The 15,933-nt window shown below is 43.4% G+C and overlaps 1 protein-coding gene across 1 annotated transcript in view; it reads left to right on the top strand.

The window, feature by feature from the left end:
• Positions 1–6: 6 nt before the first annotated feature.
• Prkg2 (protein kinase cGMP-dependent 2) overlaps positions 7–15,933 on the top strand; it is a 99,287-nt gene continuing 83,360 nt past the window's right edge. Inside the window, exons 1-2 of the mRNA XM_005359533.3 lie at positions 7–150; positions 10,681–11,154. Coding sequence (XP_005359590.1) covers positions 10,694–11,154 — 461 coding nt within the window. The 5' untranslated portion in view covers positions 7–150; positions 10,681–10,693. The remainder of the gene's footprint in view (positions 151–10,680; positions 11,155–15,933) is intronic.

Genomic DNA, 15,933 nt, shown 5'->3' with positions numbered 1-15,933 from the left:
GGGACCCCGCACGGTGCGCACCGTGCGGCGGGGGAGAGCCGAGCTGAGTCCGGCTTGGGCCGCAGGAGGGCGGCGTGGCGGAGGACGCCGAGACGCCGCGGCCGCGCGGAGTGGACGAGCTGCGCACCTGGAAAGTTACGCGGCGGCCTGGTGAGCCTGGGGGGCTCGGGCACTCCGGGGCCGGGGCGCGGAGAGGGACGGCATGGGGACACGAGGGTGCTGCCGGGCGTGCATTGCTCTGAGTGTGTTTCTCTCACACTCAGCGGGTCTCTCATGCTGTTTGCATGTGGACATGTGGGCGCTTGCTTTGGCGCCGGTGGCTCCGTACAGCAACTGGGTTCAGAGCACAGTGTGACTGCAACATCTTTGAGCTCTGTTGGGACTGAGGGCTCAGGACTGCTGTAACGGTGGCCATCCAGGCTTTGTTCTCTCTCCAAGGTCTGCCTAGCCCACTGGGGACGCAGGATTCCTGCAAGGACTTTTGTAAGTGCTTGTAAACTTGTTTGGGTGTCCTGTCACTCAGCACCCTGAGGGACTTCCACATTTTTGCATATCCTGGTAAAGAAGGGAAAAGAGCAAGCAAACGCCAAGAAACCTGTCTCTTTGGAGATGAGAGAAAAAGAAATGGGTTCCAGTTCAAGTATGAGAACTGAGTGCCTAGGCAGAAGAGGGGAGAGGCATGGGCCGAGAACAGAACCAGCTCAGGGGACCCTTAGGAAGGATGCCGCCTAGCTTACTGCCTCTTCGTCTTATTTCCCAAGTTCTGTAGGAAAGAGGCAATTTCTCTTAAAGAGAATAAAACATCCACCTGCTCCCTGCCACACCCCCATACACACAAAAGCCTTAGAAACCGTTTCTCTTCTTTGCAAGTTTCTATTTAGCTCACGGAGAAGGCGATCATCCCACAGAATAGACAGCAGCTGTTGTTCGTGTTCCTGTTGTGTTTCTCACACCAGGGTAATGGGGTGATGGGGTGATGAATCTCCTCAGAGAATTAGACTGTTCTCGGAATCGCAACAAGGCGTAACTAAGAATAAACTTGCAAAGGCAATGCTTGGGAACCTACCTTTAACAGGCCTGGACTCCAGCCCTCTGAATTTGCAGGAGACAGAAGAGAACTCACTTCAGAGGGGAAGCAGATGTGTGCTGCCCAGTGGTTGCCCAAGCCCTGTAGTCTCGTATTGTCTGATTCCTCTGTGTTGTTCTCCAGTTATTCCCTCTTCTCCCATGTTTTCATTTTCTCTACTTGCTTGGCTCATTATCTTGGGCCTATAAGTACTCTTATTTCTATTACTGTAAAAATTCTTTGCATGTTCCATTAATATCATCCTGAAGTCCCAACTCTTGGCATCAGCTCTTTCCGCGGGACCTTTTAAATGAGGTTCTATCTTCACTCTTCTGAAATGGCTAACGTCTGTGCTTTCGGTTCTGATCTCATTTCTTTTTGATGCTTCTGGGATTTGAGCTGCTGCCTGCTTGCCACTAGAAATTTCTATCTCCATGGTGTCTATAAGACTTCTCTTATTCCTACAATTTTTTCCTTATCCCTATTCAAACCAAAAGGGATTGCTTCTCCTTCTCTTCTCCCATAAATTATAATCTTGCAGGTTTGATGTATGTCCTCATTTGACAATGATTTTCTTTCTTACCTCCCTCCGTGGTCTCATCTTGTCATGTGAATTCAAGTCTTTTCTTTGTAGAACTTACCTGAGTTTTTCCTTCTTTGCTTCTTGCATAGGCATCCCCATCTTGTATAGGCATCCCCATCTTGTTGGTGCAGGGGCATTTCAAACTCACTAAATCTTCTGTCTCCACTGCATGGCTCCTCTCTCCTGTCTGTGCCATGGCGGATTACTGTAGATGGTGCTCCGAGGAACACCAAGTGAATGAGGGACCAGAATGGAAACACCAACTTCCTCCAGCTGCTCCAAAATCAAAACATTGGAACTAACTTGCCCCAGTGTCTTCTGTGCAGTTAGAGACTCTACCCCAAATTTGACTCTCGATCGCGTCAACTGTTTTTGAGATTATAATATAATCATAACATTTTCTTCTTACCTTTCCTCCCTCAAAATTCTTCCATATGTCCCTCCTGCTCTCCTTCAAATTCATGGCCTCATTTTTAGTTGTTATTATATGATATACATATGTATCGATCTAGATATGTTTATTATATATGTATTTTAGATATATCTATCTAGATAGATAGAGATAGATAGATCAAAAATTAGATATGCAAGATATCCTGTTCAGTCCATATAATGTTACTTGTATGTGTGTTTACTTGTTTGTGTATTTTCAGGGCTTGTCACTTAGTCACTGGACAACCAATTGATGTGCTCTTCCCTGGGGCGGATCCCCTCCCCAGCTCTCAGCTGTCCTCAGTTGCCTGGAGTTCTCTGTGTAGGTGTCCTCTTCACTTTAACACATAGCTTCTGACCGTAGCTCTACTTTTCTTTCCAATCTAATGCTTATGTTTCAATGCTACTGCTCCTTGTGTGGTCATGAATTCCTGGGAACTTCTTCAGTTTCCACTTACTTGTTGTCAACTACAGCTACATGCCTTCATTTCTCCCTTTCATTAGACATTCTAGTTCCTTATTTATTACTGCTTATTGCACTCCTGGGCTTGAAATTCATACAAGTCTCTTGTTTTGAGCATGTCCAACATTAAACTGGTTCTCCTTCTCCCAAATCCACTCCTCATTGTGGCTAATGGCATCAGCTCTCATCCAGTTACCACATGGTGAACATAAAGTCTTGATTCCCTTTCCTCCTGCCATCACTCAAATTCCATTGGCTCTAATGTCCTGACCTGTGCACCAAAGCCCACATTTCTGTCAATATGCTTGTGTAGCACCCCACCCACCCTACTACCCCACCAGGAGACTTGAATGAAATGCTACTAAATCTTTTAGTATACAGGATACATAGTATTCATACAATTCATCCTGTGAATTCTGCTGGGGGTGAGTTCCTTCACAGATAGCTGGTAGTGGCTGGAAGTTTGGTATGACAAGCTCATGCGGTTGTGAATTAGGAGGAAAACATTCTCCAAATCAGGATTCTGTGGACAGATAAAACAGCAGCAGACTCCAAACTGAACCTGCTGTCCACTGTCACAGGGAAGGTGGAAATGGGATCTCAATTGTGGCACTGCCAAGAAAATTAGCTGTTTCTCATGGGGTCGGTTCTGTTTGGGTTGCTTCAGGGAGAAGAAGCAGGGATTTAGGTATTTAGTGATGGCTAATTGTTTTCTAAAAGAACTCTGGAGAGATCATTAGATGATAGTCATACAGATACATGCCAGTTTCATATAAGCTTAGAATTTATCTAAGGAAGCCAGTACAATCCGCTCCTACAATTTCAAACTAAACTGCCAATTTGATTTAAAAAAAAAATCTACTCTGCTTTTCATGATTTATTGAAAGAAAGAAAGTTGCAGTTACCTATAACGATCACTTCTGTGAAATCCTCTATAGTAATGTTTTCCTCCTTCCAGTTACCATGGAGATAGTCTGTATTTTCTCTAGTTCAAGACATTTGAGTCATTAGGATAGGTCTGAGACTCTGGGTTGGCTTTAATCTCATAAGCACATCTTACGTGGATTGTGCAATTGTCTTCGTTTTCCTTCCCCTAGGCTTTCTTCATTTGGTTTCCTAATTATTCCAGGAGCATTATCTTCTAAAGGACAGATATGACTATACAGCTTGAAAAAGAACTTGGCTTGCATTGAAACCCAGATACCACAATAAGGCATGTGCATTTTTGGGTTCCTACTCCAGTATATTACTTTTTTAAGCCTTATTACTCATTACTTTCCTTCCACCCATCATGCTTTTAGCCCGTTTCTTCAGTGAGTTAGGCTTTAGGTTTTCTTGCATGTATTTCATCGTAAGTGTTCTGTTTTCTAATGAATAGATTCCCTACTTTCTGGCAGTTTTAGGTTCATAGAACAGTACAGTAACTATGTACCACCCCCATCAGCTTTTGTTGTTCCTAACAACTTAAAAAATAGGTTTTTTTTTAAACTTTTAACATTTATTTTTACTTACTTGCATAAGTATCTGTGTGCTTGTGCTATATGTATGCTGTGCCTACCGAGGCCAGAAGAGGGCGCCAGAACCCCTGGAGTTGTAGTTGTGAGCTGACTTATGTGGGTGCTGGGAACTGAAGTCTGGTCTTTGGGATACACAGCAAGGTTTGTCAACCTCTGAGCTGTCTCTCTAGTCCTCTGTTCTTAACATTTTGCAGCAGTGTGACATGTTAGCTGCAATTGATAAGCGGACATGAACATAGTACTAACCAAATCCTGTCAGATATAATTTGATTTATCCCTTGTATTGTGTATCCCATGTGTTAGGACAAGTGTGCAATAATTTATATCTCTTATTGCAGTGTCATTTAGCATGGTCTCAATGTCATCAGCACTTGCTATGTTTCACTTATTTATTGTTGTAATATGAGTGGCGCGGCTGCGTCCCCGGCACCCAGCTGCCCACATGGCTAGCTTATGCCCCGAAATATGTTGTGATATGAGCGGTGGGCCTACGTCCCGCCACCCGGCTAGCTTTACCCAAAATAATTACACAGAAACTGTATTCTTTTAAACACTGCTTGGTTCATTAGTTTTAACCTCTCATTGGCTAGCTCTTACATATTGCTCTAACCCATTTCTAATAATCTGTGTAACACCACGAGCTGGCTTACCAGGAAAGATCTTAACGTCCGTCTGTCTGGAGTGGGAGAATCATGGCGACTCCTCTACTCTGCTTCTTTCTCCCAGCATGCTGTTCTGTTTACTCCGCCTATCTAAATTCTACCATATCAGAGGGCCAAGCAGTTTCTTTATTAATTAACCAATGAAAGCAACAGATAGAAAGATGACCCTCCTCCATCAATTTATTCTCCCCTGTTCTTCAACTCTTGGCAGATATTAATCTGTTCATTGTCTATGCTTTGTATTTCCCATAATTCTTTGCAAGTGGACTCACACAGTATGTAGGTTCTTCCAGTTGACTTCTTCACGTAGTGACATGTATTTAAAGTTCCTCTAATTCTTCTCATGGGTTAATACTTAGTATGGGAGGTCCTTCTGTCTATGTGTTGCTTTTATTGGTTATTGAATAAAGAACTGGCTTGGACTATAGCATGGGAGGAGGAAGGCAGAGTTAGAGAGAAGCCATGGAGCCGCCACCAGAGACAGATGTGCTGAAACTTTGCTGGTAAGTCATAACCTCATGGTGATATACAGATTAATGGAGATGGGTTAAATTAAGATGTAAGAGTTTGCCAATAAGAAGCTAGAGCTAATGGGCCAAGCAGTGACTTTTGAAATAATACAGTTTGTGTGTGATTATTTCGTAACTGGGTGGCCATAACCAACAACAACTAGCCCCCTCCCCCAACAAATACTATTTCTTATTCTTGAATAATATTCTGTTAAATATATTAACTGCAGTTTGTTAACCAATAGAAGGACATGGTTGCTTTACAGTTACTGCCTTTGTGGATGGAGATTTTGAGGAAGCCACATGACTCATATTGAATAAGCAAGGGAGCCACGATTAACTTAGTGACAGCGACCACCCTGTCTTCCGAGGTTCTGTAACACCTTACACATGCTCTGGTGACACCATCCTTCCTGTTGGCCCCTGTCCTGTTGGCTTTGGTATGCTCTGTGTGAACTGTCATCATGGAGTCTTGGTGTAAATTTATCTACCGACAGATGACTGTGTCTTTGCCTTCTTTTCCTTGCTGTCTATCAATCTTGGGTGAAGTACCTTTTCAGGTCTTTTTCAGGTTTGTGGAAAATGTTGTGTGTGGAGAACATCCCCTTTACTTGATTTCTCCCAGACTGGTCCACTCCCTTCTTTTGCAGAGTTTTAGCACAGGGTAAACTTAACAATTTCTTCTTTCATAAATTACTTGGAGTCTTTTATTTTAAAAGTTACCACCAAATTTAAGATCACCTAGACTTTCTTCTGGGTTATCTTCTAGGTTTCATAGTTCTGTGTCTTACGTTTAGGTCTGTGATCTTCCTTGGGGTTAAATTCTGGCCTTCCTTTGCTTTCCATAAGGGTCAGTTCACTGCACAAATTGAATCCCCTTCTGGGATGCTGTGTTCCAGTGATCTATGTGCCTGTAAATCCACGAGGACCCTCACATCTCCCTTTCCGTTCATATGCCCGCAATGTGTGTGGCTTTGTAGTGAGCACAGTGTGGGGTGGAGTCAGGTCTCTGACGGCTCTCTTTTAATAGTTTTTAATTTAATTTAATAGTTTGCTTAATTTGGTGTAACTTTTGATCGAGATAAGTCATTTCCTTGGGTAAATAATGTTTACAGTAACACTTTAGTATTTACGCAGTCATAACGCCGTACACCAGAGAACAGTGCTAAATTCTTTTTATTGTCTAAGTTTTATGACCCTCTAAGAATTCTAAATGATATGCAAATTATTTATCTATGTGGCAATCTGTCTTTTCTGTTTTTATTACTGAAGCCTAGTTGCTATTCTGACGACACAGAAAAACTGATTGAAATTCCTGAGTCAGGGACTCTGGCTCTGTGGACCTAGCCAGAACTTCATCACCATCTCCCATGTTTACAGATATGCTTGCAAATGTCCCCTCCCCCTTTTCTAGCTGCCTCCCTTCCCCCCCATCCCATGTGTTTCTCTATCTGTGTCTGTGTATGTACAGTGTCTGTTCATGTGAACGCATTTCTATCAGACTCGAAGTGGGTAAAGAGCACAACCAATATCATCTAGATGAGAGCCAAGATTTTGTTTTTAATCTGCTCCAGGGCTGAAGAAAAAACCACGTTTTTGCTATACTGCCTGCAAGGTGTGAAACTGGCCTGCAGGTTCTTCTGGTTCCTTTGCCCTTCTTTGAGTAGATTTTTATGCACAAAGAGAATTAATATAATGAAGGAAACTATGATATTATCCTCTCCTCTTGCTAAATGCCATGACTTAATCTCCTCTCTCTCCTCCCTGACTGCCAAGTGTATCCTCACTCCAGTGATTATTGTTGTGCCTTCAGAGATAGCTCGGTGAGCCTTTTTGATTTAAGAATTTCACTTCAGCATGTGAGAATAAGTAGAAGCCAAGGAGTTGCCAAGCTTAAGGAGACCTGGAAATTCTGGATATGATTTTGTGTCGTTACTCAATCATTCAAACTGTTTTCTCAATTGCCAGTCTTTTGGTGGGGTTTGTGGGGCTTGGTTCCCTTGCTGTGTTTTGTTCCACAATGGTTTCTTTTCTCAGAAGAACATAAGGTCCAGAAAGAGTAAGGGTTTCCTCCCACAAGGGACCGTGTGCATCTTCAAGGTGTCCAGTTCCCTAGACTTCTGCCTCTTACAGAAATAAAACTGTGTGTTTTCCCACTGCAGAGATACATGCATCCATCTCTAGTCCCATATTGCTAAAAGAAACATCGTACATGTTTTGTACTGAAGAAGATGCTTTACAATCTTCATTATGACCTTATGATATGGAGATAAATATATCATTTTATAGATACAAATTTTAAATCAGGGATGCCATGTAACTTAGAGGAGGTTGAGAGAAGCCAGGTTGCTTCCTCCCCTTGCATAGCCTGAATCTGTAGCTCCTGTTAAATTGGGCTTTTATCTCTAAAGTCATTTCTTATTACATCACGCAGTGTCCTTTGAGGTAAAATTGATTTTTAATAACCTGTAGCTGCTAGATTGATGGAGCAACATCCTGCAGCTCATTTCTCCTTGTGACTAGCAATCCATGTTTGAGGAATCACTTGCCTTAGGGACAGATAAGAAGCAGGCACCTGGAAGCTAATCAGGTTTTATGCAGCTGGAAACTTGAAACCTTGCGTAGGGGCAACAACACTCAAACAGGTGAAGTAAGAGCTTGCGCTAGTCTGGAAGTGTTTGGTACCTTGTGACTTGAAGGGTAAGTTAGCTGCTCTCATTTCTCCCCATTCGAGAAATTCTCAATAGCTTGCAAGTTTAAAACTGCTTCTAAAGTGACTTCAGTAACGAAGAGAGGCGTGGTGTTTGGGGGCGATCTGACACACTCTACGTAATAGTGCTTGCGAGACAGTTGAATTGACACAGATTTTGCTCTGTCCCTAGAAGTGATTCTAGACCTTTTCATATTTAGGGTGTTAGAACTCCCTTCATAATCAAATCCATGTTCTAATCCAGAAGATGACATGCCTTGGTAAGAGTCCATGACACTTGGAACCTAGTAAGCAATTGTTTCGTGACTCCAGAGTGAGTCATTAGGTTAATATTCCATTGAAATCTGCTTATGCTTGCTAGGTTCTCTATAAGACAATCCCTTGACCTCCTTGCCTCTCCTTGTTCACAAAGTCTGCCTGGAAGATGGCTCAGGGCTACACGATAGGAGCGTGTGTACGTATTAATTTCAGAGACCTTTGGGAGTGCCTCTCAGAATAGCATTCAAGTGAACCCTCAAGCCTCTCTAATGTCTTCTGAATGGCTTGCTCTGGATACAAGTCTGTCTAGACTCACTTCTTTAAATTCTACTCTCCTCTGTCTTTCTGTGTGATCTTAACGGGTGAGAATAATAAATGCTGCCGGCTGAACAGAAGCTTAAATGCTATGCCTGCTACGTGTCTGCAGCCTGCGAAGGCTCCATGTCTGCAGCCTCTGAAGGCTACATGTCTGCAGCCTCTGAAGGCTACATGTCTGCAGCCTCTGAAGGCTACATGTCTGCAGCCTGAGAAGGCAGCTCCGCGGAGGCTTATGTTTATTCATGGAGGCTCCCAGCGAGAAGCTTCATGGAGGCTCCCAGCGAGAAGCCACTGAGAGGTAGCCCAGTGTTGAAAGATAATTTCGTTCTTGTTTCTGTCTTGGTTTGGGGCAGCCTCCATTGGCTGGTAGCATCTATTTAAAATGTGGAGGCTGTGTTATATTTTTGCACCTAGCCAGCCTCTGTGGAGGCCACAATTAATCTGGTAGAAGTAATAAAATCAAGTCAAGATCTCTGTTTCTCTTTCAACTTGAAATCTGGAAGGGGGAGTGGAGGGATGCATGTTGATGAACTTCAGCTCTGATCCTCTGTTCTGATTTTATAAAATCAGAAGTATTTCAGATGATTTTCACAGTTCTGTATGGTTCCCCAGACTATGCCACCCCAAACCGCGGTGCTTGGTGTGCAAAGGGCAGCTAGGGCAGCATCAGCTCTCTTCTTCTGTGCACATTTACTCCATTAGCTTATGACCTGCAGGTGATTTACTTAAAAAAGATTCTATTTTTTAAATTTTAACTATGTGTAGGCACATAATAGTGTGGTATTTATGATGACTGGGCATTGGATCCCTGGGTGCCGGAGTTACAGGTGGTTGTGGGCAGTTGGCACTCTGACTGCTAAACCCTGACTTACTTTTTAAAAATCTATTATTATTTATGTGGAATTGTCTCAGTAAACCTAAACATGCAGCTTAATTTCCCTTGGAGTAATAATATCAATGAAACAAAATGTTTTGGTGCTAGCTTTTTAAATTTGTAATAAATGTTAAAATAAATACATAGCTTTGGATCTTTAAAACATGATAAATGAACTAAAATTATCCCTTATAATCTCTAATTTTCCTCTAGAAACCTGAGACCCACTGGATTAATGATAACAACTTTGGGGACTCCACGAGCCTGACTCTGAGTGTGTGTGTGTGTGTCTATGTGCTCACACATACGTGTCTGTGCCTAGGCAGGCTGGAAGTTGATGCTGGCTGTCACTGTAAATTCATTTCTACCCTCTTATGCATTGAAACATGGTCTCTCGCCCGACCCTAGAGCTCACCAATTTGGCTAGGCTAGTTACATAACTTACTCCAGGTATCTCCTGTCTCTGTATCGTGGGCACTAGGAATACAGGCAGGCTGACTCACGTGCCTACCCAGCATTCATGTGGATGCGACCTTAGTTGTGCGGCAAGTGCTTGACCCCCTTGAGCTATCTTTCGAGCTCTGAAGGTTTTCCTAACAAAAGGATAGACCACAGGCCATCACTTTTTGCACGACGTGACGGCGATCTAAAGTGAAGGATGTAGAAGAGACTTCATGTGGATGTTTTCTTCTCAGGGACCATGGTTCAAAAGTTTTTTAACAACTAGCATTGTCAGAGAGGCAACACTTACGAGAGTGCCAGGCAGGGACAAAGTGCTAATAAAGAGATACCCACTCTGCCTCTACTCTGGGAGGAAGGCAGGCGTGTTGTTTCTAAACCGAGGGGTGCTCTTTACTAGAGCCGCACTGGGACCGGCAGGAGTTGTGACATTTCCAAGCCTCTGTCGCTGTGGCTGCCCCTCGGCATCTAATCTCTGACGTGCTGACATTCAAACCGCAGTCTTGTTGGATGCTCTTGACAATTGTCCAGAGGGAACGACCAAAGAGAACAGCAGGCGACTCAGGTCGGTTGTAGAAAATGCTCAGGTGTGATGCTTGTACCGGTGAAAGAACAGGGGAGAAGTTAGCATTGTAACCCAAATGCTAACTACTCCTGATAGAGGGATGTTGAAACTCCGTCATTCATTTCCTCTGTACCCATGGAAGAGTTTACTGTTCATCAAAGGAGGGCAACTGCCGTGTGTCTGTTTATAAAGCAGACTGGAAAGGGAGGGCTGTCAGAAAACCGAACTCCACTTGCTCATTCCCAATTCTGTGCCCTCCCTTAGATTCCCGAGCAACATGGGAAATGGTTCGGTGAAACCCAAACATGCTAAGCATCCAGAAGGTCAGTCAGGGAACCTCGGCACGGATGCCCTGCGGAGCAAGGTGGCAGAGCTGGAGCGGGAGCTGAGGAGGAAGGATGCGGAGCTTCAGGACCGGGAGTACCACCTGAAGGAGCTGAGGGAGCAGCTGGCCAAGCAGACTGTGGCCATCGCGGAGCTCACCGAAGAGCTGACGAGCAAGTGTATCCAGCTGAACAAGCTGCTGGATGTCATTCACGTGCAGGGAGGAAGCCCTCCACAGGCCTCTCCCGACAAAGTGCCTCTGGAGGTCCACCGCAAGACCTCGGGGCTCGTCTCTCTCCACAGCAGGAGGGGCGCGAAGGCTGGAGTGTCTGCGGAGCCCACCACCCGAACCTATGACCTCAACAAACCTCCTGAGTTTTCCTTTGAGAAAGCAAGAGTCAGGAAGGACTCCAGGTAAGAAGTTTCTGTGCTTTGTTCCTTCAAGGGGTCTTCACAGTAGAAAAGACCAGAGAGGTGGCCATAAAGCTCCCCAAACTGCCGAGGGCACGGGAACCCCAGCTGTGGAGAGCTTAGTGAAAGAGGTTTGTCTGGGGACTGTATCTCTTATTATGCAGCTTTTTCTTCAAATCTGGAATTGTGCTTTACCGGGGGTGTGAGGTGTATAGTCTCAGAAACAGGTGCAGCCGAGGGGCCAAGTTTAGTAGACACCTCCCTGTACTCTTGACACTCCCTGAGGAAGGACCATGATGGAGACGCAAAGGATGAGGACTCCATTCGTTCACAGCACAGTTCATGCTGGTTGTTTAAAATAAGCAGCACAGATCTCGCTTTGTGTGGAGAGATAGCACTCAGAGAGAGAGAGAGAGAGAGAGAGAGAGAGACAAACGAGGACTGCGTGGTTATTAATTGGAACAAAAGGCACAGTGGCTAAAAGCCAAGTGGTAGGGAGTGGGGCGTAGGTGAAAGATGTGCAATTATCATGAAGGCCTGGCTGGTGGATGACATGACCTTTAGCTCAGACACAAAGGACAAACGCTGAGCAGAAATCAGGTGAAAGGAGCATTTCAGGCAAAGGGAATGAATTAAAAGTTAGAATTAATTTTTAAAATTTGATTGATTGCCATTTAAATGTTTCAAATCAACATGTAATAACTGCACATATTTATATGTGCAGTTTGGTATTTCAATACATGTATCCAATGTGCATTGATCAAATTGGGCATTTAGGATTTCTGTGTTCTCACCATGTATTCATGTTGGTGACAAAACTTTGAACTTTTGAAAGAAAATGTTCCCACTGTTTTCTTCTTAACTGTATGCCAGTGTGTGTATATATGAGTAGACTTCTGTCTAAAGTTTGATTTCCTGATTAGGAGATATTGATCAGAAAGGTGAGTTATGGTCTCCTCTCTGCATTGTCTTCCAGTGAGTAAGTGCTTTTAATTGACATGAGAGCTTTGCCTTGGTAATGTCTTGGCTGAGCCTGTATCTCTGCGCAGGATCTGTGAAATTAAATCAAATTTTAATTTACTCACAGGCACAAGTAACATAAATCAAGACAAAGCATCCAAGTTAAACAAATAGCTGATTAATCTTGGCAACAAAATTATGAAGGGGGGTTTAATTCTTCACCTTGTTGACAGCAGTCGAAGCAGTGAATGGTCAATAAATACTTGAGAAGAAAACCAGTCATGTTGAGTTATTAATCATACGATTCTGTAGGTGAAGAGAATCTGGTTAATAGTAGACATTAGTAAGGTTTTGTGAGGCCCAAAGTTTTACTATCTAAACCAACTAGTAATAATTATTTTAGTAGTATGGATTTATAAATTATAAACATGCATATTTTTCAGAACTTGAACATTAACCACTATTCTTTTTGATAGACTATATATTTTGATATAAGGATGTATACCTATACACTATGCATTATATCATTACACACACGTATCTATGTGAACATGTGTAATAGATGATTTTCTGTCATCCCCAAATGTTCTCAAACTGAATCTGGTTTTATATATGGGACAGCGTATGAGAAAGCTTACCTCTAATCCATCTCTTTCCTTGTATCCACATAAGCTACCCTCTCTCCCATTGAAGCCAAGGATTTGCTTAGTTGCATCGTCTGAAGACTTGCACTCACCTTGAGTAAAACACTGCTCTCCTAGAGCTGAATAATAGGAGACAAACGCATTCCTTTGAGCTGTTTGGTTAGCTCGGTTGTTACACGGCAAAGGGTACTGATACCTGTACCCTTTGAATTTCTCAACGAAGTCCCCATCATTTTTCTTCAGTGACGGGGTCACTGGAAAGGTAGCGATTCTCTGAGTAAGGGTAGCTGTGAGTCCTCTCACCCCCGCGGCAAGCCAGACGGTCACATGTCTATGTGTAGGTCAGGAAGAAGAGAGGCAATTACTGATTTTCTTTTATAGTTGTGGAGATCCAAAGACGAATTGATTTTCTTTAATGATTCATTCTAAGCAGAGCAGCAGATCATTCATGCCCTAATAATTGTCATCCGCTCTCATAGAGCCTTGAGGTCATAGGTGAAATGCTTAAGCAGAATATGGGCCTCTCATCTTTCATTGACTGACTTGTGCTTCAGCTTCCCTTGCTAAATGTACAAACACATGTCTCCTTCAGTCTGAAATAACTGGTTGAGCACAACTAACTCAATCCAAGCAGAGATGTGATTTTCCAGAGTCTTAGAAGTAGTTACCATGAACAATTCATTTTCCCATTTCTAAACACTTCTGGTTTTGAGTCTATCCAAATAAATGTTGACTATTTCTTGTGAAGTTCATGAAAAAAAATTATAAGAAACAATGTTCTAGAAGTCAGAGCATTAGGAATGTGGGGTGTTGGTCACTAACAAGACCTAATACATGTAACCCATTGCTTTGGCCACTTTCCAAGCAGCATGCACTCAGTTAAAATGGCTGTTCTGTTCATTCCGAGGCTCTCATAATTTATTCGTGGAGCTTCTGTAATGTTTCCTGAATGAATTGAGATCTAAATTTATAGCTAATATATATGTATCAGATATACTTTGGATAACTTTTGCTCTCCATGCCTGTGCAGAAAGCCATTGAATATCACTGTGGTATGTTCTTGTAAAAGAAATGCCTTTGCCAGCTCTCTTAAAATCAACAGTCTTAGAGCTGTGAACCATTAGGAGAAATCAGAGGATGAAATTTGGTGAGATGACAAATTAAGAACTTTGAAGTTCTGTTTCAATAATCCAAGAGGAGCTGACACTCACAGCACCACACCTGTGACTTTGAAGACCTCTCCACAGATACACTGTGACTGCTGAGTGACCCTCATTGACCTCAAGATAGCATTAGCCCATGCCAGCTTTGTTGACCTGGACCTGCCAAGTGCACTTTTAGAGTTTGAAGAGGCAACTCGCACTACTGCACCTCTGGTGCTTGGAGCGGGGGGACATGTAGTGGCATGGCACGGGGCGGAGGAGGTCTAGACATTTTTCTCTGCTACCGTTCAAGGATTTGTTCTTAAGGACTAGGTTCTAGTAGAACCTTGTGCAGTGACTGAAAGGCTCTGTAACCCGTGCTGTCCAGTGTGGTACCCGGTAGTCAAATGTGGCTGTGCATGCTTGAAAAGTGGGTAGAGCCTGTAATGAAATGCATTTTCAGCTTCAGTTAATTATGGTTATATATCTACATGCGTCTAAAGACTATTGGTTATTGCCATTCTAGAATATGTGTTTCCTGTAACTTCCATTGCCAGTGATAGAATGGAGATCTCTATGGGCTCTTTGGGAACACTTTATAGACAAAGTGAGGCCAGTATAAGTAAAGCCACAGAAAATGTAAATGTTCACTATCCTAGCAGACTGAGGTGGACACAGAGCAGAATCGCCCTGAAGTGGCCCTGGACTTACAAGGCCCTTTGTAGTCACTTGGCATTGAGCCTGTGGACCAGTTTAGATCTTCAAAAGCAGACAGCTGAGTAGGCAGGCAGTCTGCTTCTATCACAGGGACCAGGTTTACCAGAATGCTCTAACTCACAGGAGAGTCTCTCCATTCTATTGGGAGTCTTGGTCTCTGATTTAAATGTGACATAGGTGGATATCAGAAGATCTTAGAGCTAGAGGAAGCTTAGGGATCCTTTCATGCTACTTTCTTCTGGGAAGAGTGTAGAAAGACACACCTGGACATTACAAAATAGACCACAGAAGGTGAACTCAGATGGGAATCTAAGCTTTGACTTAGGAATTTCTGATATTGTAGATCTGCCCACAGACCTCAGTCCTACAGTTCAAGTGCCAAGATGCTTTATGATGACAGAGTCTGTGGCTTATTAATGGTGGTGCTGGCTCCTTCTTCCGTGTGGAGCTGAGTAGGACCTGTCTGCTGCGCTGATGGTCAACATGAGCTGTGCCCCAAGCTAAGGCCTCTGAGTAAAGGTGTGAAGAATGAATCTGACCCAAACTGTGTTGCGTGTGGCAGATCACATATGGTTATGTGAATAAATCCTGTGCTTTTCAAAGCCAAGATAGGTAAGGGTTCAGTATTTCTGTCCATGTGAGACTCTCCATGAGTAGCAAGTTAATCAAGTATCCAGAGTAAGATCAGGTGCTGAAACTGAGTTTTCCGTTTCTGTAGACACTGTTTAGCCAACCCCAGCATTGGTAGAGCAGAATTACAAGCTCATGCCGAATGGCTGGTGGAACACAGGCAAATTCATCAGAGACATCTGGTAAAGGGCTGGTCTGAGTGCCTTTCGCTAAGAGCGCTTAGACTATCATTTGGAACAATTGTTCGTCTGTGGAAAGGAAAGCGACAACAAAGCCTTGCCCTCGACCTCAGATGTTGACTCTGGTTATAGCAAGTGACAGTTTAGTCACTCCTACTGCAGGCACTGAATAGGTGACGTGGAAAAGGGCTGGTGAGTCACACGTTGAAGTGAGATGTGGGAAAGGAGTGAGGAACAGTATGCTGTTTTCACTTGTGCTTCCTTTCTGAAGCAGTGCTGAGCAGTCAGTGTGCACCGGAGAAACGTGTCTCCCTTCCTCAAAGGAGAAGTACCTTTGAAAAGAAATAATGTATTAGTAAATGTGTGTCGGTCACCAGTCTGGTGCTTCACAAACATGGAGATATGTAATCCAACAACTCTGCAGATCATTGCTGCCCCTCTTTACATATTACACACACACACACACACACACACACACACACACACACACACACACACACACACACACAC

This window comes from Microtus ochrogaster, linkage group LG1 (genome assembly GCF_000317375.1).
Source record: "Microtus ochrogaster isolate Prairie Vole_2 linkage group LG1, MicOch1.0, whole genome shotgun sequence".
Taxonomy (NCBI): Eukaryota; Metazoa; Chordata; class Mammalia; order Rodentia; family Cricetidae; genus Microtus; species Microtus ochrogaster.
This window is presented reverse-complemented; position numbering and strand designations above follow the sequence as displayed.